This window comes from Pseudopipra pipra, chromosome Z, assembly GCF_036250125.1.
Source record: "Pseudopipra pipra isolate bDixPip1 chromosome Z, bDixPip1.hap1, whole genome shotgun sequence".
Classification (NCBI taxonomy): Eukaryota; Metazoa; Chordata; class Aves; order Passeriformes; family Pipridae; genus Pseudopipra; species Pseudopipra pipra.
The window spans coordinates 71386319-71412426 of NC_087581.1; the positions used below are offsets into that span (position 1 = coordinate 71386319).

Below are 26108 nucleotides of genomic sequence, written 5' to 3' on the forward strand. Positions count from 1 at the left end.
TTTGTATACTGCAGAAACAGAATTGCTAGTGTGCAAATTTTGTGCACGTACACTGTGGGGTTTCTAAGCCAAACACAACTCCCATCTGTGGGGATTCCTGCAAAGGCAGGAGTTTGAATCACAGATACTAGGAAGAGTTTCAAATCAGTAGAATTTATGACTAATTAGAGGTTGCCCATTGTTTCCTGTATTGTTACCCTGATTCTACTCCTTGTAGAGATTGAAGTTCAACAACAATTGAGAGCAACCACCTAGCAAATAATGGAGGGCTCTCTTCTGCTCACTACTCACTTCTGATTATTGGTTGCAGGTGACGGATTCGAGTACCAATTAGATATGTCAAGACAACCACAAATGAAAGTTTCCATTTCAAATAGGCAACAATAAGGTCTGAACAAAAAATAAAGTAATTTGCAAAGTGTGTAATACTTTGTCTGTAACCAAAAGGCTATTTCTTTCTCCATATGTTTGATGTAATCCAAATATTTAATACATAGCTAACATGTCAAGCAGTTAGGCCTAAACAGAGAAAGTAATAGCAGGTTCAGGCTGTTGTTGATCAACAAGTGAGCAGTTCTTGAATGGGAATGTTATGTAGTACTGAAAGTGCAAAAGTAAAAAGTAATGGAATATTTAGGTTGGAAAAGACCTTTAAGATCACTGAGTCCAACCACTAACCTAGTACTGCCAAGTCCACCACCTAACCATGTCCCTAAAGAGCTCATCTACACACCTTTTAAATACCTCCAGAGATGGTGATTCAGCTGTTTTCCTGGGCAGCCTCTAGCAGTCTGTGACCTAATATCCAATCTAAACTTCCCCTGGTGGAACTCAAAGCCATTTGCTCTTGTACCATTGCTTGTTACTTGAGAGAAGGGGACAATCCCTACCTGTCTACAAACTCCTTTCAGGTAGTTGTAGAGAGCTTCCTTTTCTCCAGGATAAACAACCCCAGCTGCCTCAGCTGCTCCTGGTAAGATCTGTGCTCCAGACCCTTCACTGGAGATGTTGCCCTTCTCTGAACATGCACCTTCAGTGTCCTCCCTGAACTGAGGGGCCCAGAGCTGGACACAGCACTCCAGGGGTGGCCTCACCAGTGCCAAGTGCAGGGGACAATCACTGCCCTGGCCCTGCTGGCCACACTATTGCTGACACAAGCCAGGATTCCATTGGCCTTCTTGGCCCCCTGGGCACGCTGCTGGTTTATGTTCAGCTGGCTGTTCACCAGCACACCCAGGCCCCTTTTCACTGGGGAACTTTCCAGCCATTGTCCCCCCAGCCTGTAGCACTGCATGAGGCTGTTGAGATCCAAGAGGTGGGACCCAGCATGTCACCTTGTTGAACCTCATACAATTGGCCTTGGGCCATTGATCCAGCCTGTCCACGTCTTCTGTTATGATTGATAGGAATAACAGGCTATAAAATATGTATATGTGAGATGCACTTTTAAAATGCTGTAAAATTAATGAAGCTTATGTACTATTGGTAAATAATGATATATTCTTGTACCAGATCTGCTCTATACCTTTCCTCCTCAGCTGGGGGGGACAAAATATATGAAAGGCTCAGGGTTCGAGATAAGGGCAGGGAGGGATCACTCACCAATTACTTCACAGGCAAAACGGGCTTGACTTGGGGAAATTAGTTCAATTTATTGCCAATCAAATCTGAAAAGGACAGTGAGAAATGAAACCAAACCTCAAAACCCCAACCCCCACCCCTTTCTTCTTTCTGGGCTCAGCTTTACTTCTGATTTCTCTACCTCCTCCCCTCCAGTCCTCCAGAGATATGGGCTTGAGGGGTGCTGTCAGTTCATCACACATTGTCTCTGCCTCTCCTTCCTCCTCAGGGGAAGGACTCCTCACGCTCTTTTCCTGCTCCAGTGTGGAGCCCCACCCACAGGAGAGAGTCCTCCACAAAATTCTCCAATGTGAGGCTGCAGTTCTTCAGGAACTGTTCCAGTGTGGGTCCCCTGCGTGGTCACAGGTCCTGCCAGCAAACCTGTTCCAGTGTAGACTTCTCTCTCCAGGTGTTCTCCACAGGTTCTGCCAGGATCCTGCTCCAGCTCAGGCATCTGACAGGGTCACAGCCTCCTTTGGGCACACATATCTGCTCCAGCCTGGGGTCCTCCATGGACTGCGGGTGGATATCTTCTCCACCATGGACCAAAACATTGCCATCCAAACCCAATACACCCCTGTAATGTTTACACCTAAGAGCTGTTGTAAAACCTGAATGGGGTTGTCTTCATTTTAAGGGGCACAAGATAAATGAATGCACTAAGAAAAGAAGGACTGCCTAGTTATGGGAAATTTTTTCCTGTTTTTCAGTTTTATTTTCAAGTGCAATGCAAGTAGCTGACATAATGTTTGAATCTTTTAAGGCATTATGCTCACGTAAATTTAAAATTTTGCCTCCCTAAACCATCATTTGTCCTGAGAGCTATAGTTTGTATTTGCAGGGTTAAGATCAATGAATAATTGATTAATGTAATTCATTTATGTTTATCAAGTCACGAGTTTCTCAGCCTTCCTCCTTCATGGAGATTTTCTTCAGTATGCCTGGATGATTATGGGCCAAACACACTGTGGGGTTTAGTGTGAATATTGATCAGCAAATGGAAGAACTGTTCTTAACAAACTGATTTATACCCAGTATATTTTGTGGTGGGTGCTTATACTAACTTATAAAGAGAGAAATACTCTGTTTTTCTATAAAGGGTTCTTAACAATTTGCAGTTGTCACAAAATTCTAATAACGTTCTATATTAATAATATAGATTACATATTGAATATAGTCAAATAATAAGAAAAATAATATTAAATAATATCAATAATATTATTAAATTTAAATACTGCTTATGGATTTCTAACAAAGCATAGTAACTTTTTCCTGTATTTGCAGCTCTATGCAATTTATTGATGTTGAATCACTAGTTTACATGTGCATGTGTTTGTGCATGGTTTAGTGAGACTTATATCTGCAGAAAGAAAAGTGAGTTGAACATGACTCTTTTTATGCTTACAACACAGAAATTTTGGTTTTCTGTTCTTTGTTTATTATAAATGCCACCAACATATTTTTATTTTAAAATTATCATGTTAAATACTGAGCGGTGCTACACTACCTTACCATTTCACAGAAAATCAGGTTAAATACAGTTAACTATCAATTTTCAGTCACAATAACACTCTCCCCTGTGTACCCTGGAAAGATATTAGAGAAGAGAGTCAATGGCCCATCTCCTTCAATCACATTTATGGTATCTGACAACCCAGAAGACAATAAGAATTAAACCTTGTCTTTCTTTCCCTGTAAATCAGCAGCAAACCACTTGCTCCCAAGTGTTCAGAAGCAAGCCCTGAAGTTATGGCCCTTATACAGACAATAAGGCAAAAGTATCTCCTTGTGCCATTCCGTTCATCAGGAATCAAGTCAAAACTTGGAAAATATTGATTCAGAGTAATAGAGTCAATAATGGAGATTGCAGGTCAAAAGGGTGTCTCAAGGAAACTATATTCACCATATTGCAGGTGTGAATGACAAAGTCTGGGCTGAGGTCCACTGAAACCTAAAGGAGAAAATGGCACTGTGGGGTCTGATAATATTTTCTCCAAGCTACCAGTTCCATCTGCAGCCTGTAAGGAGCGACATGTCTTGCAATTTTGCTGAAATAGCTGCTTTGTTTTATTGCAAGATAAGAGCTAGGCTGGGTTTTATTACAACAATATTTATTTATTTAACTTCTGTGTGCAACACAAAGTTACCTTGCAAGAAAATGAGCTAAAAGTCCACAGCTAGCAAAACCAGTATTTCATATATGTACCCCCGGGCCTCAAAATGATACAGCATAAGATGCCCCTCTCCAGAAGAACAGCAGTTTGAGCTTTCTTCACAACATTTCACAGAGCAACACTGCTGGTCAGGTGAGGCTCTGCTGCTAAAACATGTTGGACAAAGATCCACCTTTCCAGTCGACTCAAATCAAGAGGTAGTCTGGAGTCACTCAACATGAATGAGAACCTCAGTTACACCCAGGAAGAATTTGGCCTCATCATCTCATGGTTTTGGTGTAGACCACTAACTGCCTGAAATACTACATATGTTTCAAGTGCATTGGATTTATACATAAGAAGTAATTTTACCAGAGATAGTCACCTGCTCCAGTGCATTTTAAATGGGCTATGACGCACTTAGACATGCTAATAATAACTTGCTAGTTATCTACTTTTCTTGAGTTTTTCTGGTTCAAAGTAACATGCAGGCACTAAAAATACTATTACAATTTCATGCTTAATTTACAAAACGGTGAAAGTTGCCTAATATTCAAATGAAATGTGCAAGCACAAAATACAGCCCTTTAGATAAACTGTCCTGGAGCTACTGTCATGTCATATTTAAATATAATTATTTGACCAAATGCAGGGCATTAAAAGATCCACTGCTGACAATCAGCTGCCCTGGAGAAACACTCTTAATAATAATAATTTTACCAGAAAGTCATTTCTTCCTATTGGACAAAACTCCTGTAAATCTTTCTGATGCTAAGATCTTTTGCAATGTGCAATGTACTGCTGATTAAGACAACTCATTACCTCCTTTTTTAATCCAACTGGTAAATGCAGAATGGGAAGATACCAAAGTATGATAAATTTATGAGAACTATTAGCCATTTTGAAGGATAGTTGGAAGGAAGAACTAAATTTCTTTACAACATTGCATAGCTAAGACAGTAAGTTTCCAAATGTGCAACAGAAGAGGGATGTGTTTTAGCCAGACTGTGGTTTAGTGAAAGCATTCCAGAGAAACAGAGGTTAACAGGGGGAAAACCATCCCAGAAAAGACAAAAGTGAGTTTAGTCCCTGCTCTCTGCTGGTTTTTCTTTGTCAAGACTATGTTCTGCCTTGCACAGAGAAAATCCTTACAAGTGAGCAGCTGTTTCACATCTTAAACTGAAGACTTTCTCATTTTTCCGTGCTGTGTGTGGGCCACGGATTGAATTTTGACTTGGAAGCACTTCCAGTGCTTATGCAGGTTTGTGTTAAATGTGCATTCAAGCTTTAGGCAGCTCATATTTTGCTAAATAAGCAAACTTCTTGTTCCTTAAATGCCCTCTCTAGTATGGATGCAGCACAGAAACCTAATAATCACACGGCTTGGCTAAGATATTTCGCTGTGAGGGAAGCTTGTAAGAGAAATAGTCTAGTAGGGCTTTGTGCCCTTGCCCTCTGCACTTTCCCTTCTACACAGTAACAGATGAGGGTTACTGGTACACATTCTGCAGTTGCAGGGCAGAGGTCTGTGGTGCCACTGGGAGAAGGGAAGACCTTCACTGCGAACAGACCCTGTCCACTCCATCCCACGTTAACATACATCAGCATGGGGAGCAATGCATTCTCCCTGCAGCTTAGGGCAGGGAAACCTTCACCCTGTGGTGCCTTTGCTGGCCTGGGTGGGACTGACCCGGGATCATTTCCGTGGGATCCTCCATTGGGACCACGTGTGAATAACCTGTGTTTATCACAAGATGAGAGAGGCACACTTGGGATTTTAGAAGTCTGTCTTGTCTGAACAATGCCATTTAGAGCAGCAGTGTCACAAAAGTGACACTGAGAGTAGGAAGTGTCACACAAAAGTGCTGAGAGTTCCTACTCTCACACAAAAGTGCTGAGAGTAGGAACTGCCATGTTAGTTTTCAGCAGAGATAATGAGGGAAATCCCATACGGGTCTCCTTTATAGTGAATTATAGCATGGCAACCCAGGAAAAACCTCATGGTGATTTTGGCAGGCTAGAGCCCAGGTGGAAGCTGTAGAAGTGGAATTTCTGTCTGTCAGTGCAGGTACAAATCAGGAACCTGTAAATGAAAGATTTCTGTTCTTTGGACAGATAAGGAAAGAACGAAGACAGGCTATACTGATACTTGTAACTGAAGTAAATTCAGTTTGAAAAGGTAGTTTTTCTAAAGTTTGAACATCCATCCTGGTGGAATAGGGTTCGAGAACTAGATTCTCTCAGACTCGCAATGTAAACCAAGTGAGTAAGATTTGTGGCAAGTCATAACTCTAAAATTCTTCATGTGCTCCCATGTTTTTTAAGGAAAATTGAAAGCCACATTGGCAACAAGGACGCACTCACTGAGGACTGAGATCTGTTGACCTTTGAAAATTACTGAGACATATTCTTTGCAACTACAGAAGCACTTTGTGGACTTATTCAATAAGTGGGTCTGGATTCTGCACTCATGCTGTGTTGCAGTAATTATATTACTGTAATTTTTTGGTTTTGAGATACTGACTAACCAATTCTCTAAGCACACAGGATTAAGAAATTGCTGAGAAGTGGTGACAAAACCAAAGGGAGGGCTTTGCTGTCAGGCAAAAGAGCAGGCTGGCAGCACATGGTTTGATCCACAGCTTGCTGCCTGGGAGCCCATGGAAACAGGAGCCAGGATTATTCTCTAGCAGAACCACACACTAGTGCAAATTATTTCCTCAGGGCATATTGGCCAGGTCATCATGCATACTAATACACATATACTCTGTAAAACACAAATTTAGGGGAGAAACCTTTTCATCTCTGTGTTCAGCAAAAGTGCTAGTGTCATAAATGGATCTTTCACAAAAGCAATTAAAACAAATCCATTTTTAAAAAACAAACAAATCAATTTTTAAGTGCCACCAAGGGTTATGTTTAAAAATTATCACACCAGCTGTTGGGAGCTAACTGGTCAGCCACAGCAAGCCTAAAAACTGAACACTTTCCATGCTGCTGTGCCCAGGGTGCTGGGTGCCACTTGTCCTCCACAGGGCAGTGCTCCTCGGGATAGGCACAGAGCCCTTTTATGTCAAAACTCAGCTCAGTTACGTGTTGCACACTTGGAGAAACCGTAGTTCTACATACCCCTACTATCTGGTTATGAGGGTAGCATCCCCACACACCTTCCCTGGGTATTCGCAGGGAGATCCTGTACTTAGATTTCTTTCTGCAGTAGGAGTTCAGACACCTTCAGACGTCTTCTAGTCGAGAAAAATGCATTAGGAGTTATTTTAAAAAGTAAATGGCTGAAGGGGCCGTTAGGTTTTGCCTATGAATTTTTCACCAAAAGAGAAAAATAAAATACCATCACCATTAAAGGTGGATAAAACATTTTAATTTATGTTTGTCCATAAACTTCAGGAATCCTGTTTAACACTGCTCTCAGGGAAAAAAAAGTCTAATCTGTTTCAGGTGAGTGAAATTCTGAGGGACTATGTTGGACAAAAGCTATTTTTAAGACACATTTTTCTTTCCACTCTTTTTTTTTTTTTTTTTGTGAATAAATATTAGACCTAAGGGATTAATTTCTCAGCTAAGATAAATCAGCACAGCTCCATTGATTTGAATAGGGCTTTGCTGTTTTATGCCTACTGGAGATAAGCCTCACCAAAGGCTTTGTAAGCTTTTTAAAGTTAAAGGGACAGGCTTGGTCTGTGCTTTGCTGCTGAAAGAAATGGAGAATTACAAGCACAGATTAGTGTAAGAGCTAGAGCTTTAAATGATAAACTACGGAATATTTGGAGGGTTTGAAGACTAACTGCAAAAATCTACTAGATTGGTGGAGAAAAACATAAAATTACAGCCAGTATGCATATATACCTTACATATAAATATATATTCCACAATTATTCAGTAGGTGGCAGTTAAAAGCCTCATTGAGCTTTGCCGTCGCCATTTAGGCAGTAGCACTACCAGGGGTTGGAGTCAGTCCGTCCTTAAAAGCAGAGAGGCTGCGATCAAGCCAACGAGAGCGTTATCCACAGCCCAGGTACCGGGGAGAGAGTGGAGAGGAGCAGAGCCGCGGGAGGAGAGGGCAGGCAGCAGCCAACACAGGGCACAAGGGGACGTCGCAGGCTGCAGCCTCCCTTGATTAAGGCAGGGGCTCCTTTCTGGTGGAAGAAACCCAGGGCAGAGAGGGAGAAGAGCTGGTGCAATGACAGGCAGAAACTGAAGAACATTTGAAGCTTTCTGCTCCCACACAGGTAATTTTTTTTCTTTCCACTGTCTTTCTGTTGTCACCTCGTGCAAATAAGCACAGATTTGCGCTGAGGGTAGAGGTCTTCATTTCCTTCGGCCAAAATCCACAGTGCTCACTCAGGCAAAATTTCCTCTGAAGTCGATGGAGTTTCATGTGAGTTATGACTGCAAGATTTGATCTAAGCTTCTATCTTACGTAGAGAGCATGGCATGCTGCAAACTGGGGCTGGCAAGGAAACCAGAAGCTGGTCATACACATAACGACCAGTTAACAATATCATTTTCCTTGTGCTGGGATGCTAGTAATGACTTCACAACCTTGTTTTTCCAACTGTCTTTCATGAAACTCGATGTGCTGAATTTTGCCCTAGTTTACAGCACTGCCACTGCAGTGGTTTAAGGAGAGGTTAATTTTTATTTTTTTTTTTTTTAATGTAAGCTACATTTTAACTGATGGAAGAATACAAAAATGTAGAGTCTGCATGAAACAACGCTGGGTGTTCCTTTCTTTGAGAGAGATACAACTTTGCAGCATTCCACCGTCAGGCGGGAAATATTTTATTTATTCAGTAGATCATGTCTCTTGCAATTGAATGAAAGATAATAAATCATGAAAGACCATTCTGAAGTGCCTGAGAGTGACTGAATTCAGATTTGATAACACTTTCTCTCTCGCTGTCTTCCCCGTGAAATGTGGAATGCTGTGTATGCTGCACCACTCAGCCACAGAAGGGTGAGCCCGGAACGGAGCAACAAGATTGGATGTGTTTTAATTTTAAGGCATTTTCTGGATGTTCTGTTTTCATGAGTACCTGGATATAAGTGAACACGTATATGCCTGCTTACACATGCACACACATACAGCTGTGTAAGGTGTGCATCCCCACACCTTTTTATGTAAATGAAGCTGATTAAAATGATTGCTGTTATATGTTTGCCAGGCTTTACATTTTACTGTCTAGAATGTTTGCAGGATCTCACCATTTTTAATTCTGGTTCAGAGGGCTGTTTTGGCTTCCCCCTTCCTCCCTCCCCTTTTTAGTTTTCTGACTCAGAAAAGCTCAAGGAGCTGCTCCCTGGGGTTCCTCTGTCCTTACTGAATGCAGTAGTGCCCAGTTCACACAGAATGGGATCCATGCCATTGTTCAGGGACTAAGAAAGGTGATGTTCCTCCAGGTTTCATGCTCTCTCTCTCACATCACACACCATGTTTCTGAGTCTCTTGCATGAAGAATTGCACAGATATGGAACAAGTTCAAACACGCAACTGCAGATCAGTGGTCCCGTGGACCTGGGAGAATGATGGTGATGTACAGCTTTTTATCCTTTGTCCCTTGGAAGAGAGAAGAATGAATGGGTATAAATGAACTGTGAATACACTTAGGCTTAAAGGTTTCAAACCATTAGAGCAGCAAGGTTCTTAAATTACATTCTAGTTGAAGTAATAGAAAACACTCTAAATGCTTTTTGGTTGCAACTTGATGGAAGGGATTATGTGAAATGGTTGCCTGCGGAGGCAAAGCACTGGATTTGATAATCCAGTAGGTCTCTTTCAGTACTAAACAGCATTCTTACTTTTCACTGGAAGTTGCCTGCATTGAAGAGTCAAGGTCTTTGGAAACACAGTTTTCCACATCAGTCAGATGAAAGCATATTTATGCACTGTGCTGCCCTGTTGTTTATACCAGCAGACTCATGAGCCCCGATGGTCCTCAGGCTGAATAATATCCCTTTCTCACAGTGCAGGGCTGAGCTCTTTGGAATTTAATTGGAGTTCAGAGGCATGGCTCCTTATGGCCAAGTGGTCAAGATTAAATTAAGCAGCACTGCAGTCTCTGTAGTACCACTAAAATAGTGAACAATATGTAAACTGGTACTGCAGTTCCTGAAGTTGTTACCAGCACTGTTTCCAGCTTCCTTTGAGGATCATCTGGCAAAGTTCTATAGGGATTTTCTCTTGTGCTAACCAACACACTCGCCCTTGTAAAGATCCCACCATCGTGTGTGAAAAAGCAAAAACACTTTCACTGTGACAGGGTATGTGCTATTGCCTCAAACTTAGTTTTTTTAATAAACATACAATGAACAATATTCTGGTTCAAAGATCTTCCTACAGAAAGACTGAATTGAATTCCATATTCCCTTTTCCTCTAATTCTTTATTTTATAAACATGTGCTTTTCTTCTTGTTTTTTAATGTTTTTGGTTTATATACTACATTGAATTGCATTCAACTCACAGTGGACTCCAGTAACTGTTCTGTAATAATAAGCTGCATTCAGTTGTTCCATCTCCCACACTGTATGTGAGTGTTGGGTCATTTGTACATTTAAGCTGAAACAGTATTCACTGTGGGACATTTAGCTTGGTATGTGGGGCTGATTTCAAGTGTTTGTTAATTTCCCCTTAATATTTTATATTACTAGGATTAATAGAGCAATTATCAATATTATGTAGAGGAAGAAAAATCACAGTTTTGTAAAACATGGATATTAGCAATATGAATTTTCCTTTAAAATGAAAAACTTCCATAAATGTTTCAGTTAAAAAAATATTCCTGGAAATGTTTTTCCATTTGGTATTTTTACTTTACACACAAACAAAGGTTTCTAAGTATCAGTGAACAGATACTTTCACTGCATTCCTATTGTGGCATTAAAATGTGCACTAAATTATCTCACTTTACTGCTGGAAAAGAAGTGAAGAAGACCCACTGAGTGACAATGCAACTGTACATATTAATTGAAACAGAACATGCTTTAATTTGCCTTTTTGAATAAACAAGTATTGATTAGTTCTCAACCAAAAATATTGATGACTGTATAATTCTTGAAATGGGTATTAAAGGAAGACAAGCAAAATGTGAAAAAGGGTGTGTCAAATCTGTGACAAATGCACCTTTCAACTCACATTGAGGGCAGGACCACCTCCCGTCAAGCAAATAATTTTAATGTTGAATGTTAAGCTTCTGTATCCAAGATTAAAATCAGTCTCTCTGGCTATGCAGGACTGCAATATGCTATGGCAGTAAAATTCAGTCAGCATCACCCTGACTGCAGGCAATGAAATTGGTTTTAGTTGAATCTGAACAAGTTCCAATGGAGTTATGTCAGCCTTTCAGCATCCTCATTTAAAATATATACATATCAAAGCAAGCATACGAAAAGGGCAAATCCGTTCCTGGACTGCAGCTGTTTCCTTCCCAAAACGTTCAGTAATCCTGACTTAAAATTAATCTGAAGCTAAGAAAAGAACACTTGTTCTTTTTTATTTATTTTTATTTAATTTTGTATTCTTCCCTGAAAATTTAAGCTGACAACTTTTATCTATTCTGAAAAAGTTAGTTACCTAATAGTCAAATGTTAGCTAAAATATCGCTGTTGGTCCAAATAAATAACACTACAATTTTCCTAATTTTTTCATGCAAACATGAAAATGCTGCCATGTGTTACTGAGTAATGGTTTTTTAACATTCAAAATATAATTTTTACAATTTTCTTTAATACTATAAGGAGAAGAAACATGAATTGAGACTAAACTACTTTAAGGGCTTAACCTATCTTTCTTGCTTCAGAACAAAAAGAATTGAAATTTGGGACAGTGATGAATATTAGTATGAAATTTATTTTCTCTTTAAAAATAATAATAAAAAAAATCGAGAGGGAAAATTATTCAGTTTGTGAAAGTCCTGAGATGCAGATTTGCAAATAAATCATAAAAAAAACCCCCAACTCTTCAGAGTAAAAAGAAAAATATATACAACTTTCCCCCAAACCAGGTTACAATAAATTGCACATTTTAGACAACAAATAGCTTCTTACGAACATTTAGAAACTCCTATCAGAAAACTGCTATTGCCATATAATACCCCAAAGTTATACTTTAACTTCTGGTTTTCATAACTTTTTTAAGTATTGAGTGGAAGAACAGTCTTCTTACTAGTGTCTGAAAGCGTATCAGCAATGGTACTGCATTATTTAATTACTTTTCAGGGACGTTTTGGGTCCTGCAATCCACTGCATTATCCTAATCACAACTTATTGCACAACAAAGGAGTTGCAAAAATGCTCCCAGTTTAAGCTACAATGTTTTGCTTCGGAGGTTATTTGGGCTGTGTAAGAGCATCAGAATTGAGGGCTACAGTGAGAGCAACAGGGGCCACCAGTCTTCATACAGTTTCTTTTGCTGAATGAATGAAGGGGTTTTTTCCATGTTAGTTTTCCATGAATATACTATTCTTCTGTGTAAATACACACTTTTATATGGAAATAGCTGGTTGCTTATGTTGGCATTTTTATCTCTGAATGATTATGAATCTCACGGTATATGGAATCATGCAAACCCTCCAGAGTAAAATGATTGTTTGGAGAATGTTCTTTCTTGATTTGCATTTTTTTTGGTGCTTTGTACTTTTCTAAGTTTCTCCATCCAGGAAAACTTAAAAACCATACCTTTTTCCATAAGATGCAGAAATTATTTTGGCTAGTCTACATCTGGAGAAGCAGAAGTTCACTACGACATGTAAAGTCATTGCTCAATGCCAAAACAGTATTCTACTACTAAAAAATAGAGGGGCTGAAAGGTCAAACTGAGTCTCTTATTCTGCATTTATAGGAATGAAAAATTCCAATTTATAACCCTATTGCTCACAGTGGCAACCTACCTGTTGGAAGGCAAACATTCAACCTTGTAAGTGGATCTTTCTCTCTTTACTTGGTTAAATCAAATCTATTGAAAATTGAGTAAAAACTACAGTATTTTGTTTAAGTTGGGAAGAAAACTACAAAAAAATCAGTCCCAAAGGGAGTTGAATACAGTGCTGTTATCTTGACATTTTTATTTCTCTGTGTCCATTCATAAATACCTAAATACACATGTACAAAGACTTCTGAGTTTTGATGATAAGCACTTTAAAGGTTAAGACACTGGTTTACCAAAATGCTCAAATAGATAAATAAAAGTAAGAATAGCTCCATTCAAGTCAATGAAGTATCTAACATGCCTGAATTTAGACAGAAACTGTCATGAACTGCTCCATTTTTAGTTTTAAGATTAACCAATCCACTAAATAGGAAGTGACAACCAATAGGACCCCTGTGCATCCTGGATGCACTTAGTATATTATTTCCATTTCTGCATGAAAGTACGGGTTTTTTGGTGTGGTAAATGTGTCTAACTGTCCATCCTGGATAAATATAGCATAGTGTTTGTGTTACTGCATGAAAGTAAGGCTTTTTCTTTTGCATGGTAACTGTGTTCAACGATACTGAATCTTGTTTTATGGTAATGTTTCATTAGTACATACCTGTTACTCAAGGGTTAGTTCTGGAAGCTCTTAGGCAGCAACAGAGCACAAAATTTCGGTGTACTCCTACTTGTAAACCTCTTTGTTAGTTCAGGTCCAACACCTTCTGCATTTTCTGCACAGGAACCCTCAGCCAAGAAGGGAATCAGCAGTTCCTCCTGCATCGTTCATTTTTCTGTGGCAGTTTCACCTTCTTCAACAAGCAGTGCCACTTTAGTTAAACGTGGTTTCAGAAACTGGTAAAGATTTTCTTACTGTGACAACTATTCATTCGAGATTTTTCATTTTAACAGGGGTTCCATTTGATGTAAGAATTCATAGGGGTTCAAACGAAAAGCTATTTTGAAAAGCTATTGTTTTGGGAATGAGATTTTCCGCGTTGGCGTGATGACAATACGACAGTTTGCTAAAGCAGAGCACAGCATCTGTGACTGCAGACCAATATACAGGCTGTATTCTACCTCCTTTACATACAAATAGTCTCCTTCCATAAATACAGAAAAACACTTGCAACAAATTATTCTTAAAGACTCCTATTCTTGCTGTTTCTCTTCTGTGCTAGGCCAGGAGCATGAAGGAAACCTCTCAGAGAACCCCTCTGAAAGACTTTGTAAAGCTGGTATCTGATACTTAGCTTGAAACCTACACCATATTTATACTGTAGCAAACATATTTATAAAGTTGTGAAAAACCTGTTCCAAAATGCAATAAGTATTTTGGTCAAAATATATTTAAAAAAAAAAAAAAAAGAAAGAAAAAGAAAGGAAAAAAAGAGCGATTTTTATTTTTCTTCTTTTTTTTTTCTTTTTTTTGGACACTTGAAAGCAAACACTGCTTAGTCCAAACTCCTCCAAAGCAGACAATTTTTTGACATTCTGGTCACCCAGAGCAGTTTTAGCTTTCTGCTCTGTCTCAGTCCAACCCAGTTTCTAAGTTATGAATTTTCTGTCCAAATTCAAACAGTTTCAACACTGTAGAAATCATAGCTCTAAAATGGAAACTGTTTCAGTTTAAATAAGTTGAGTTTGTAGTCTGAATTTTTGCTTTCTACGAATACACTGAATAAGAAGAATGTCTGATTTTGTCTCTTACTTTGAGATGATCAAGTAAATATCATATAAGGACAGTGTGTCAGGTAAACTCAGCAGATTTATGACACACAAGTTTTTGGTTTTTTCCTCAGAAGATTCCATTTTCTCTGTAACTCAGTCTGGTCACCTTCTTTCTGGCAGATGATAAAGAATATTAAGCTATAAATGCTTTTCTCTCCAGCTATGGTCGAGAACAAGATAAATTAAAAGTGCTACCACATTTATGCAGTGAAAAAAATCATGATTTACACTAGCTGATCAAGAAGCAGACTTTCAAAGAACATTTTGTTCAACATGAGAATAAAAAAGTTCTTTCCATATGGACTAGAGCCTCATGTTGCAAGAAAGAGCCATTTTAACAGTTAACATTTGGTCTTCGATTGTGTCCAAATTTCCATTGATTTGAAAAGACCAAAGAAGCCAAGAAAAGAAAAAGAATGAAAAAGTCAATCTTGTATTCAAAGTTGAAGATACTGGAAGTAGAAAGTCCCCATTCTTAAGTCCATGTTCATTAGCAGATATAGTGAAAATACTCCCCAAGGAATGCCTGCTTCTATACATAGAGTGCAACAAGCAAAACCTCCTTGCAGAGCTCTCTTTCTATATTTTATAAAAATAATGTGACATTTTTCACATTTGATATGCTGAAATGGACATTAACGTTACAGACATGTTGAAATCCATCTTAATTATAGGTACATTCTTCATCTTGTACCTTGTATCTTTGTATAGTGGTGCCATTGCTGGATAGCCTGGAAAGACTGCTAATTTAAATTGAGTCAAGATTTTGAACTAAAAACATTGCTTGTCCTCTGTTGAATTTTCATTACAATAATGACAATATAAACAGAGACGTCACCTTAGAGTTAGAACAAGCAGCCAAACAACCAAACAAAAAAACCAACAAAAACCACTGACTGACATGAGATGGTTTTACCTGAAGAAAAAGAGTTTTCAGGAAATTAATACCCAACATCTGGAAATTGCTGTATATCACACGAGACTGACATCTCAGTAGGATATCATAAAACCTCAATAACTGAATCAGTAAAGATGTAATCAAAGTCTCTGACTCCAGAAAGCAATGATGTTGTTTATAAAATGAATGCTATACTGAAAGATACCATCTAGTAAAAAAATTACAAATCTGTGACATTTCATGGTAGTCTAACGATGCAAACGCGATGAAAATCTTTTGCAACAAAACCCAAGACTGGAAACACTGGAGAGTGAGTGATATTTTTTTTTGTACCTATTTTCAAGTATAACCTGAAGGAGTTCATGAGCTGTGAGATTCTCATCTCATGTTACTCTAAGTGTAGTTATTCAGGTAGATTAGTTTTTGGAAGATATTTTTCAGCCATCCTATGCCTTTTGCCTCTTATTGTATATGTTATCCATAGCTTAAATGCAAACATAAAAGGCAAGTTATAAATACAATTGATAGAAGAATTAGAACAGAAAAAAAAAAAATTAAAAATAACTCTGGAGATCTAGTGGCTAAGTACAGGATCAGTAACATCGATTTAGTAAATTCTAATACACCTACATGTAATTAGTCAGCCAAAGAACATGAAGAGTTTGAACTACAAAGAACATAAACTATAATGTGAAGTACTTTGTTTAAACATTTTGAATGCATATTTTTGTTACCACTATATAATAAAATACCTGATTTTATATTAAAATGACTCAGACCTTGAACCAGAGTTCTGTCAGAGCAGCCCTTCAGTTCTTTCACCTGGCATGTCAGAAATAAATGGGGAAAGCATGCAGACCAACACGAAGGTCTGCAGTTGAGTTTGAACTGGAGGCAGAGGTTTGTCCCTGAAAATAGCCCATTAAGTTCACCTGCAGTAGCTGAACTACAACAGCTCGAGCCTTGTGCTAACAGAGCCTCTGCAGAAAACAGCTGTCAGCAGAGGTGCAGACTCTGATTTGCTGAACTTTGCAATCAGACAATTAAAAAATGAAGGATATCAATGTATGTTATAGAAAGTATTTTGCCTTTTCAAGTGAGGATAGTGTTGATAAACTGACACTTCAGAGGATGATAGTAAATTTCCACTGACGCAGGTTGTGAAACTAGCAAAAGCAGCAAATGAGGCTTTATTACGAATAAGTCAGTTTTAATGTTTAAAAAGCATTCTTTTACGTGCAGATTATGAAACGGGTTTTCATAAGTATGAATCAGAAATGATCCTGTACATCTGAAAACCCAGATTTCTATCCAGTTAATTTTTCCGTACCTACACTGACAAGAATACAGAAAGCTGATGGAACAATATCATACTTTATTTTGTTCTGTTGTGTGCTTTCATGAACATATTTTAAGACAAAGAACATCAGCAAACTAAAGGGCAGTATGGAAAGAGTTAAAAAATGAACACTTGTGTGCAAACTCACCACAGACATACAGAATGATTTTCACTGCAGGAGACTCTCTGACCAGATCCACACAGAGAATACCAACAGATGATAAAAGGCATATATAGGGCATCCTTTCTCCTCAGTGTGATCAAAAAGCCATGCATGAGATTGTTTTTTGGGGTTTTTTTCCTCTCAGTTCCTGAGCAGGACAAGTATAAGTGGGAAAAAAGTCATCCTGTCAGTAAGTCAGCAGTGTTTCCCAGAGAGGCTGTGGGAAATAAATGATGGAGATTTTCACACCTGGACAGGGCAGAACAACCTTCCCTGATCTCGTGGCTGACCCTGTTGGGACCACCAGGCTGGACTGGAAACCTCCTCAGGTCCCTTCCAGCTGGAATTATCCTTTGATACTATGGTAATTTCTAAAGACTGTCTGCAAAATCTCCCTAAGCAGTAGGTCTACTCTTCTTACCCCTGTAAAGTTTTCCAAATGTCTACTGGGAATCTCTTTTATGATGTAAGCCCATTAATGCTTTTTTTTTCCCACTACAGATATACACTCTCCCTTTTTGCAATAACTTGCTATTTCAGGATCCCTTAGAAGTTTTTGTATGCTTAATTCTGTGCCATGAAGTGCCACATTTCAGTTTGTTCTGTCTTTTGGGCTACCGTATGTGTCAGATTTCTCTGAGATTTCTGAGTATGCTCAAAGCATAAAGCATAATAAAGCAGGAGTACACTCAGCTAGCTTTAAAAATTTTATTTCTCTACTCTATATTTCACTGATTTTCACAGCAAAAATTTTCCTAGAGCATTTTTTCTCCTCATCCCATAGTTCTTAGGCTGCATATTATATGAATGTGCAATGCTTAAGCTGCTTCTGAGGTGGAATACCCAGGTTTTCCTCTCTTGCCTTTTTGCTCACAAGAAATTATTAAACTATAATTCTTATGATAGCTCATGCTGTGCAGTCATCCACAACTAAACTCTATGACTGTTCTGAATTTGCATGTTTGCAGCTCTTAGGTACAGTTTTATCCTCAGTGGAACAGCATTCTGCTAGCTTCCTCTTGTTCCTCCTCAATTTTTTCTACCTACTTCGTTTGGTGGATTTGTGTCGGTTTTCTTTTTTTATTCCTTTCTTAACATCATGATCTGCTCACCCATTTTCTTTGTTCCTCAGAGGGTTTTCCCTGTTCTATAAACACGAACACCAGTGTGTTTTCTGAGGCTACTTTCCCTTTCCATTCCTTGAATTCTGGTCCCAGAAAAACAATTTTCTTTAATGCTTCCGGAAAAACACACTTTTATCTGTCTTTCCTGTATTTAAACAAGTCTCTCAGAGTGACAGTGACTGTAGCATAGGAGAGATAGAAGGGGTGACGCTGCCTTCTGTGATGTACTGGATGCACCTGAGAGCTTTCACTGAAGAACTACTCTCTTCCTCATCTGTACCAATATTGTTTGGAGAATTTTTCTTCCATTTTTAGGCATCGTCTGCCTGAAGCCAGGCTGGGTAGGCAGAGGTGTGACAGCTCTCCACTTTGCCTTGGGATCAGCAGGCCCCGTTGCACTGATTATTCTGCCTGTCCTACGGCAAATGAGGATGCACAACTCTGTCACACAACACATTGTGTAAAGACAGATGTTTTCAGCTTACTCAGACATTAGAATTAGGACAGCACAGGATGCCCTGGACAAGAAGGATAACAAAATCAGGGTATGCTCAAACAACAAAATGAAGGCATTAGTGCAGCATGGGTTGCCATAGCTTAAGTCGAAGTGGCACAAGCCAGCAACAGCATCAAAATGCAGAAGCAAAAATTTGGGCGTGAGATTGCAACTGAGATAAGGTCATGGAGGGTCCACTAATGCCCATATCTCTAGGGCATCACTATTCTGCTGCTGCTAGACAGGTACAATCCCACCTAGCAATGCAATCGCTCCTTCTGGTGCATTGAAGAAATATCTTGAAGGCTTTCCTTCAAAGGAAAGAAATTCCTTTGGGTTGTTCTGGATTTACTGCTACCCAGGCAAAATTGCAACAGGCAGATTTAGTCACGTGGTGCCATTATAACACTTGGGTGAGGTTATCTTTTAAAACAGCTAATTTTCTTAAAAACAAATATAGATTCAGCAAGTTTTGCAGTTTGTCCTGCACATACCTCTTATATATCTAAATCTGGTCTAAAAAGTAACAAAATCCTAGATTCTCTTCAGTTTTAGGGTTCAATTTTTTAGTGTTTATTTGCTCAATAATTTGTGCTCAACAATTTGTGCTGTGTACCTAATGAGCTGCTGCTAATGGGAGGGCAAAATCATCTTCACATTTATTTCAATGAATTCTAAAACAGCTACAGCTTGTAAACACCTGAAAACTTTACCATTTCTGTTATTTAACAATTATGCCAATATTTGTGGTCCTACTGTTTACAGACGGGTATTGTCAAGGGGAATTGACTTCAGAAATCACAACATTTTGTGACCTTTGACATATGCACCTGTGAACCTTTACAATACAAGCCACTAAAAATGTTGTGAATATAACTGCACAACCTCTCCAACAAGCGTTGCATGCGTCATGTTAAATGTCCTCTATTGCAAGATAAATATTAGAATGAAAAGGCAGACTGAATGTGAGCAATTTAAGTTTATCAAAATGTACTCTCTGGTCTGAAATGCAAGTGGAAAAACACATTGAAGTGGGGCTCACATGGATTTAAAAACAAAGCATACTTGTGCTACTGATGAATAATCTGCCAGTATGTCTTTGTTGTCACTCAAAAAGAGTTGTTCAGTTGTAGTGGAGATAAATTCTGCAGCTACTGAAGATACAGCATATTCAGAGTAATTGACTGTATGCACCCGTACACCAACATATTTCAACTATGATTTAAGAAAACCTGTTTTAGAGACAGAAGAGTAATTCAGCCTGTACAATTTGTTCAGGTCTTGGCCTTGTTGAAATTCCCAGATGCAATTTTTTATTTCTACGGATATCAGTACAGTAGAAAGAATGCTGAAACTCATGATATTAATTTATAGTCAGCCATGAAGTGATGAAGAAGGTCTTTTGTTACCAGACTGGATTGCAAACCCTAAATTTACTCCTGAAAAAAAATCATTCTGTAACCCCCTGCAAATATTCTTAAATTACTACAACTGGTATGCCATCAATTACGTCACATTTTTTTTCTCTTATTGGGAAAGATATGACAACGTGCACTCTTCACATGTTACCTGTATTAACATCTGTCTTCTTGCTTTTGTCGTTTTCTTCCCTAGAATTTTTCCCCCCCTAGCTGACCAAGTGGCACACAGGGAAACATGCCTGAGCAAAGCAACGACTACAGGGTAGTCGTGTTCGGAGCTGGCGGAGTGGGCAAAAGTTCCTTGGTTTTGAGGTTTGTGAAAGGCACTTTCAGGGAGAGCTACATCCCCACCATTGAAGACACCTATCGGCAGGTGATCAGCTGTGATAAGAGCATATGCACCTTGCAGATAACCGACACCACGGGGAGCCATCAATTTCCAGCCATGCAGCGTCTTTCTATCTCTAAAGGACACGCCTTTATTTTGGTTTACTCCATCACCAGCCGGCAGTCCTTGGAGGAACTCAAGCCAATCTATGAACAAATATGTCAGATTAAAGGAGACATCGAAAGCATCCCAATAATGCTGGTGGGGAACAAGAACGACGAGAACCAAAACCGAGAGGTGGAGAGCAGCGAAGGAGAAGCCATGGCTAAGAAGTGGAAATGTGCCTTCATGGAGACCTCTGCCAAGACCAACCACAATGTGAAAGAGTTGTTCCAAGAGCTGCTCAACCTGGAGAAACGCAGGACTGTGAGCTTGCAAATTGATGGCAAAAAAAGCAAGCAGCAGAAAAGGAAGGAGAAGCTGAAAGGCAAATGCGTGGTGATGTGAAATTGCATTGTCAGAAGTCAGCTGTGAAGTCCCACCTGAGAACACACATGTAAAACCTATAGACACCAAACAACCATGCAAGATCCTATTTATTAGTATCTGTTCTGGAAGAAAGCTTCAGAACTTGAAAAAATGAGATACTGTGGTTGCTATGACAAAAATCAACAAATAAAAAAGCATGCACTCAATGAAAATAAATCAGGAAGAAAAGGAAAGATGCCCCAGGATACCTAATTTTGTAATTTACAGAAAAGAAGAATTTTCATCATTCGCACACATGATGTGAAAGATTTGGAAAGTCAACTTAATAATATTTTCATTTGCATATAACTGCAAGAGAAAGCATTGTATAATGTCAGAAGAAAATCAAAAAGTAGTTGTGAAGAAACCTAGAACATACAAATGCATTCTGGGTGGCATTAATCATTTTCTTTAAGAATGCTGTAAACAAAAAATTCTGTGCCATTTTCACTACTGACTGGTGGAGAGTGTGCATAAGAGAGTCTTGGATCTGCCAAATAAATGAACTATTGCACAGTAAAAGGAAGTGTGGGTACAGCAGTTAAAAGGAACAGATATTATCTCTACCCTTCAGCATGATATTTCTTTCTGGTGGGATGCAGTATTTGAACTGAAGGTTGTGGAAAAGACAGTCCCTGCAGGAGAGGTGGAGATCATCTGCTTTTCTGGACTCACTGCTTCAAGAATGACCTGTGTTTCTGGCCCAAATATGTTTCAGAAGAACAGACGTTTGCCCGTGGAGAATGTCAGATTGTATAAAAATGGTGTACATATACAAACAGAAAGCTTCCCCAGGGAGGACTGACTGGGAAGGCCCCTAAAAAGCCTCTATGGGAAAGACTTGACTCAAATGCTGCTGCTGGTTAAATGAACACATGGTGTGATTAATGAATGAATGAAATGTCTTTTGAACTGGTGAACTGGTGGTACCCTTGGACAGGGGTCAATGCAGGATACAAAGTTTTTATTCAATTTATCAGATTAGAGGAGTGATGCTTCTTTACATTACCATATTCCAATCAGAATGGGGTTATGTTTCTGCACTACTAGATCTACTGCCTTTATATTGTCTGAAGAGTTTTATATTTGCCATTTAAATTCATGATTTGAACTGCTGTGATTATTTATAGAACCAAATCCTATATCTGGAGTTAGGGCCCATTAGAGCCTCTAAGAGAATATTTTCTGGGATAACCACTACAGGATTTGGCATATTAAGGGTTGCAGTCACTACTGTGTTACAATGCAATACAAAGTTCAGAATAGAAAAAGAAAATATTTAAAACACTCAATCAGGGGAAATTGCTGTTCTCAAAACCTTTGAAAGGGGAAAAATTGTACAAAATGTGAGCTTTCCTGGATGTCTCTCCAAAGCTTTTTAAAAACTAATATGAATGACTGAAGTGTGAATCCTACTGGTAACAAAGGCCATCTAACATAAAATAAGCACATACAGTTTTTAAAGGACACATTAAAATTGCAGAAGTCACAATTTGCACCTTAGGAACTCCTTTGAACCAATAAAAAAGCCTACCATATTTTTAGTAAAGGTTTATGTCAAGAAACATGGGAAAATGAAGTCAAGCACTAATATTACTAGCATGCATGCTGTTGCATTATAAATACCTTCCAGGAGATGCTCAAATGCAGTAATTGCATTAAAAATTGCTACCTTGTTTCTCTCAGAGTTATTGCTTGCTTAACTTCCACCTTTCTAACAAATGTGCAGATGTTTCACAAATAGAGTGATAGTATACATTTCTTTGGGGAAGAATTGCTATTAGCACTGTCTAGAGAGGAGCACAGCCTTTGTCATTCGCTCAGAAGAAATTCTGGCACCAGTAGAATCAAGTGTGAAGCTGCTACTTATTTCAGAAAGACTTTTTTTGTCTGTGTTTACTTCATTACATTAGAAGAGAAAACTGTAAAGAGCATGGGAAAAAGTTAAGATTCTTCATTGACAACAAATTCCTGGCTCTTACACGACACTCTTTCTCCATAAATCTCAAAGCACTTTGCAAGAAGGACAGCATCATTATCTTAACTTCTCAGGTGGTGAAAGTGAGGCATGAAGAGAGGAAGCAACTGCACATAGGTTGCCCAGTGGGTTAGTGGCAGACCCAGGAACAAAAGCAGATCTCCTCTGCCCCGGTTCAGTGCCCACTCTGTGTTTTGTCAGATTGTCTCTTCACATTCTTAAATAGTTTCTGAAACACATAAAGAAGCCTGGTTTGGCTTACACAGCCAGGTGCATCTTTGTCTACTGTCTGTCAACAAATCAAACAGTATTTCCAGATCAGGGATGCAAAGCATTTAAAAGCACTATGTTTGGTAAGACTTTTATAAATGTTTATACATTGACGGTGTAAAAAAAATTGCTGACAATACTCAACGTCACAGCATTTGATCCCATGGATGAAGCTGGGAAAAAAGCATTATCAACCTTAAAGAGGCATACAAAGATCAAAATTAGAGAGGTTGCCCACAGATGCTAACACACCAGTGCCAAAGGTCATCATGCATGGCACATGCCTTAGCAGCCAGCATGGAATAATGATAGAAAATCAAAGAGAAAAAAAAAAAAGGCTATATAAAGGACCTTTTAACATTATTTCTTTAGCTGGAGGAATAATTTACATACTAAAGTATCTTGCAGAAGTACAACATAGGGGATCTGAATTACTTAAAATGTACTGACTGCAAAGATATTACAGGCTGAAATTTGGCCCTGGACTTTTTTCTGAATGTGCCTCATAGCAAGAAAAGAGTAATTGTATGGTAAATGTGGAAATAAAACTAGTAGCTGCCAATGTTAGGCTTGAGGACCATTTCCTTTAGTTTCCAGTTGATTCCTCACCTGCTACATTATAAGCCATGAAGTATTTCATGGACTTGCATGTATAAAAGCAAGGCCAGTACAGAAGCAATATTACTCAAGGACCACAGACTCAAAAGAGAAGATATTTTATACCCTTGCATTGCCATCCTAGTTTATACTATTAGATTTTACATACCTTGCATATGTGTGAGCTGGTTGAAAATGTTTGTTTTGCTATTACTTATAGAATTATTTTTTTTAATACAGAAAAAATATAAGGTAAATAAAGAAAATATACAGCTTTATTACATTTTGTGTTTTATTTGAGAATGTGGTATCAGTATAATAATCTCTTTAAAAAGTATATAAAGAATATTTAAAATATGTAAGGTCTGCAGTGAATTTTAGCACCCAGAAAATATGATCTAGCCAAAATGAATCTTTAAAATGCATGATTTTTATATGTATATGTGAAATATTAAGTATATAGTTATCATGAAAATGTGTTGTTGCAATTTCATTAGCAATTGTTTTATTTGAAAACTGGATATGAAGTAATTTGTGCCTACAAGTTTCCATGTGTGTGATGATGTTCTCAACATACAAAATAAAGTTTTAAATCTAAACATAAGTTTAGAAGTCTTGTTGATGCCTGCATTGTATTTGTTTCATAAGTATATTATATATTTTTAAAAACTGTAAAGGCAATTCTTTAATCTAAACAGATTCTTACATGCTAGGCAGAGTCCCAGAGCCTTCAGCTATACAAATCAGTCCTGAGTGAATTGGACCAGTATTATCTTATCCAATATTTACTCTTCCTTTATTATACTGTGGCAAATACCTACCTTTCAAAGCAATCTGCCCAAAAAAGTTTATCAGTGGGTGTTCCTTTTGGCCAGCAAAAATCAAAATCATTTGGAAAGCTAATCTATATCTCAATATTTACTTAAAAATAATGGCAGATAAAACTTTGTGCTTGTGAAAAATTGAAACTTGCTATATGGATCCTGCTATTGCTCCTCATTTCTATAAAATTCCTGATGTTTTTGCAAATTTACTACTACTGCATTTTATATCAGCACCTGTTGCAAAAAATGTCAAATATGATATTTTAACACTTCTTGCAATACAGAAGATGCAGTAGCAGCAGTTCAGTTAAACAATTATTTCTTCTTGTAAGAAATAATTCATATTTGACTGAGGAAGGAATCAAAAAACAAGCTTGAATGCTTATGCATGTTGATAGGCATTTGAACCAGTGATGAAATATTGAGTATTTATTACAGATTTCACCTCACTGCACATGGCAGTCCAAGAAGCATTTTATTTTTAGTAATAAACACCCCAGGACTCTTATTAATCCCTATTGGTTTTGTTTTTTCTTTTGTTCTTCTAATGTGCCATCATTTACTATGCTTTGTCCTGGTTCTGTTACACCCTACTGTACAACAGTGGATGTGCCAATTCAGTGGCCTGAGTTTTGCACAGTTCAGTCACTAATTGCTTTACAAATGTTTACAGTATCATATTCCAGGGAAACACCAGAAGCATCACAAAATTTTGCCAGCCTTCAATTTTGTTTTGTTCATTCGTTACTACTCTTGTTTCCCAGTGGAAAATATTTTCATTTTTAACACGTCCCCTCATTCAAACTCGTGCACACTTGTCACATTTAGTTCATCAGCATTTTAACTGGCATTCTCACCCACCTTCTGTGCACATTTTCTGAATAATCCACAAATTTATTTCATGCAGTCAAGTGTGTCTGAAGTCCAGCTCCACTAAAACTGCAAAGAGAGGGAGAGCTGAGCTTGAGTGCCTTTGAAAGTACATACCTGGATGCTCTTTGCAAAGGACCCAGAATCTCTTCCAAATTAACCAGAGGAATAAAGGGTACAGAGAAAACGTTTAACCTCTTTTGTATAATTTATCTTGATCGAAGTACTACTTTTTATAATGAGTTATAGTGGTTCCACTGCAATCATAATGAAACTGAAGGGCAAAAGAAGATTTGTTGTTCAGTCTGATGTATGTATGTCACACTCAGGTGCTGAGAAGTGGCCCACAATGGATCCTACAAGAGCATCTCTAGTTTCAGATTCTCAGATCAAAGTGCAGCCTGTGAGGGTGCTGTGAGTGGTGCACACCACAATCCACCCCAAAACTCAAGTCAGTGTATGTGGGTCTCTACACCTGATGCTCTGAAAGCTGTGTATGACGGTGTCTGTCACATGGAAATTACCACAGTACTTTATTAATTTCAGTAGAGAAAACAGGAAATAAAGAAGCGTAAGAGGTGTTCTTTTATAAGAGTCATATGGCAAATATCTTTATTTAATATGTAAGATAAGAAAGGTTATTCTGCTTTAGCTTTCAGAGAGAAGCGAGGAGAGCACTGAGGCGCTGTTTCACTTTAACACGTCTGCTGTACAGCAGCTTTTGTCCAGAGCTGCTGTAAAGATCCTTTGCCTTTTGAATTTCCTTTCCTTCTTTGGTGGTTCAGTTCCTGCTGTTGTTCAGATTGGTCCTTTAAAAAGACTGTTGGCCTGTTTATTAATT

The 26108-nt window shown here is 38.4% G+C and overlaps 1 protein-coding gene across 4 annotated transcripts; it reads left to right on the plus strand.

Moving 5' to 3' along the window:
* The first annotated feature begins 652 nt into the window (after positions 1-652).
* DIRAS2 (DIRAS family GTPase 2) lies at positions 653-24177 on the plus strand. 4 transcript variants are annotated; one of them, XR_010426921.1, is made up of 3 exons: positions 653-973; positions 12629-12703; positions 13443-19030. XR_010426921.1 is itself a non-coding variant. In XM_064642674.1 (3 exons), the coding sequence occupies exon 3, from the start codon at positions 20108-20110 to the stop codon at positions 20705-20707; it is 600 nt and encodes a 199-aa protein (XP_064498744.1). In that variant the 5' UTR covers positions 7701-8020; positions 12629-12703; positions 20066-20107; the 3' UTR covers positions 20708-24177. The 4 variants fall into 4 exon arrangements, 2 of the variants coding, with proteins under 2 accessions (XP_064498744.1, XP_064498745.1); XR_010426920.1 differs by lacking the exon at positions 653-973 and adding an exon at positions 7507-8020; XM_064642674.1 differs by lacking the exons at positions 653-973; positions 13443-19030 and adding exons at positions 7701-8020; positions 20066-24177.
* The last annotated feature ends 1931 nt before the right edge of the window (positions 24178-26108 follow it).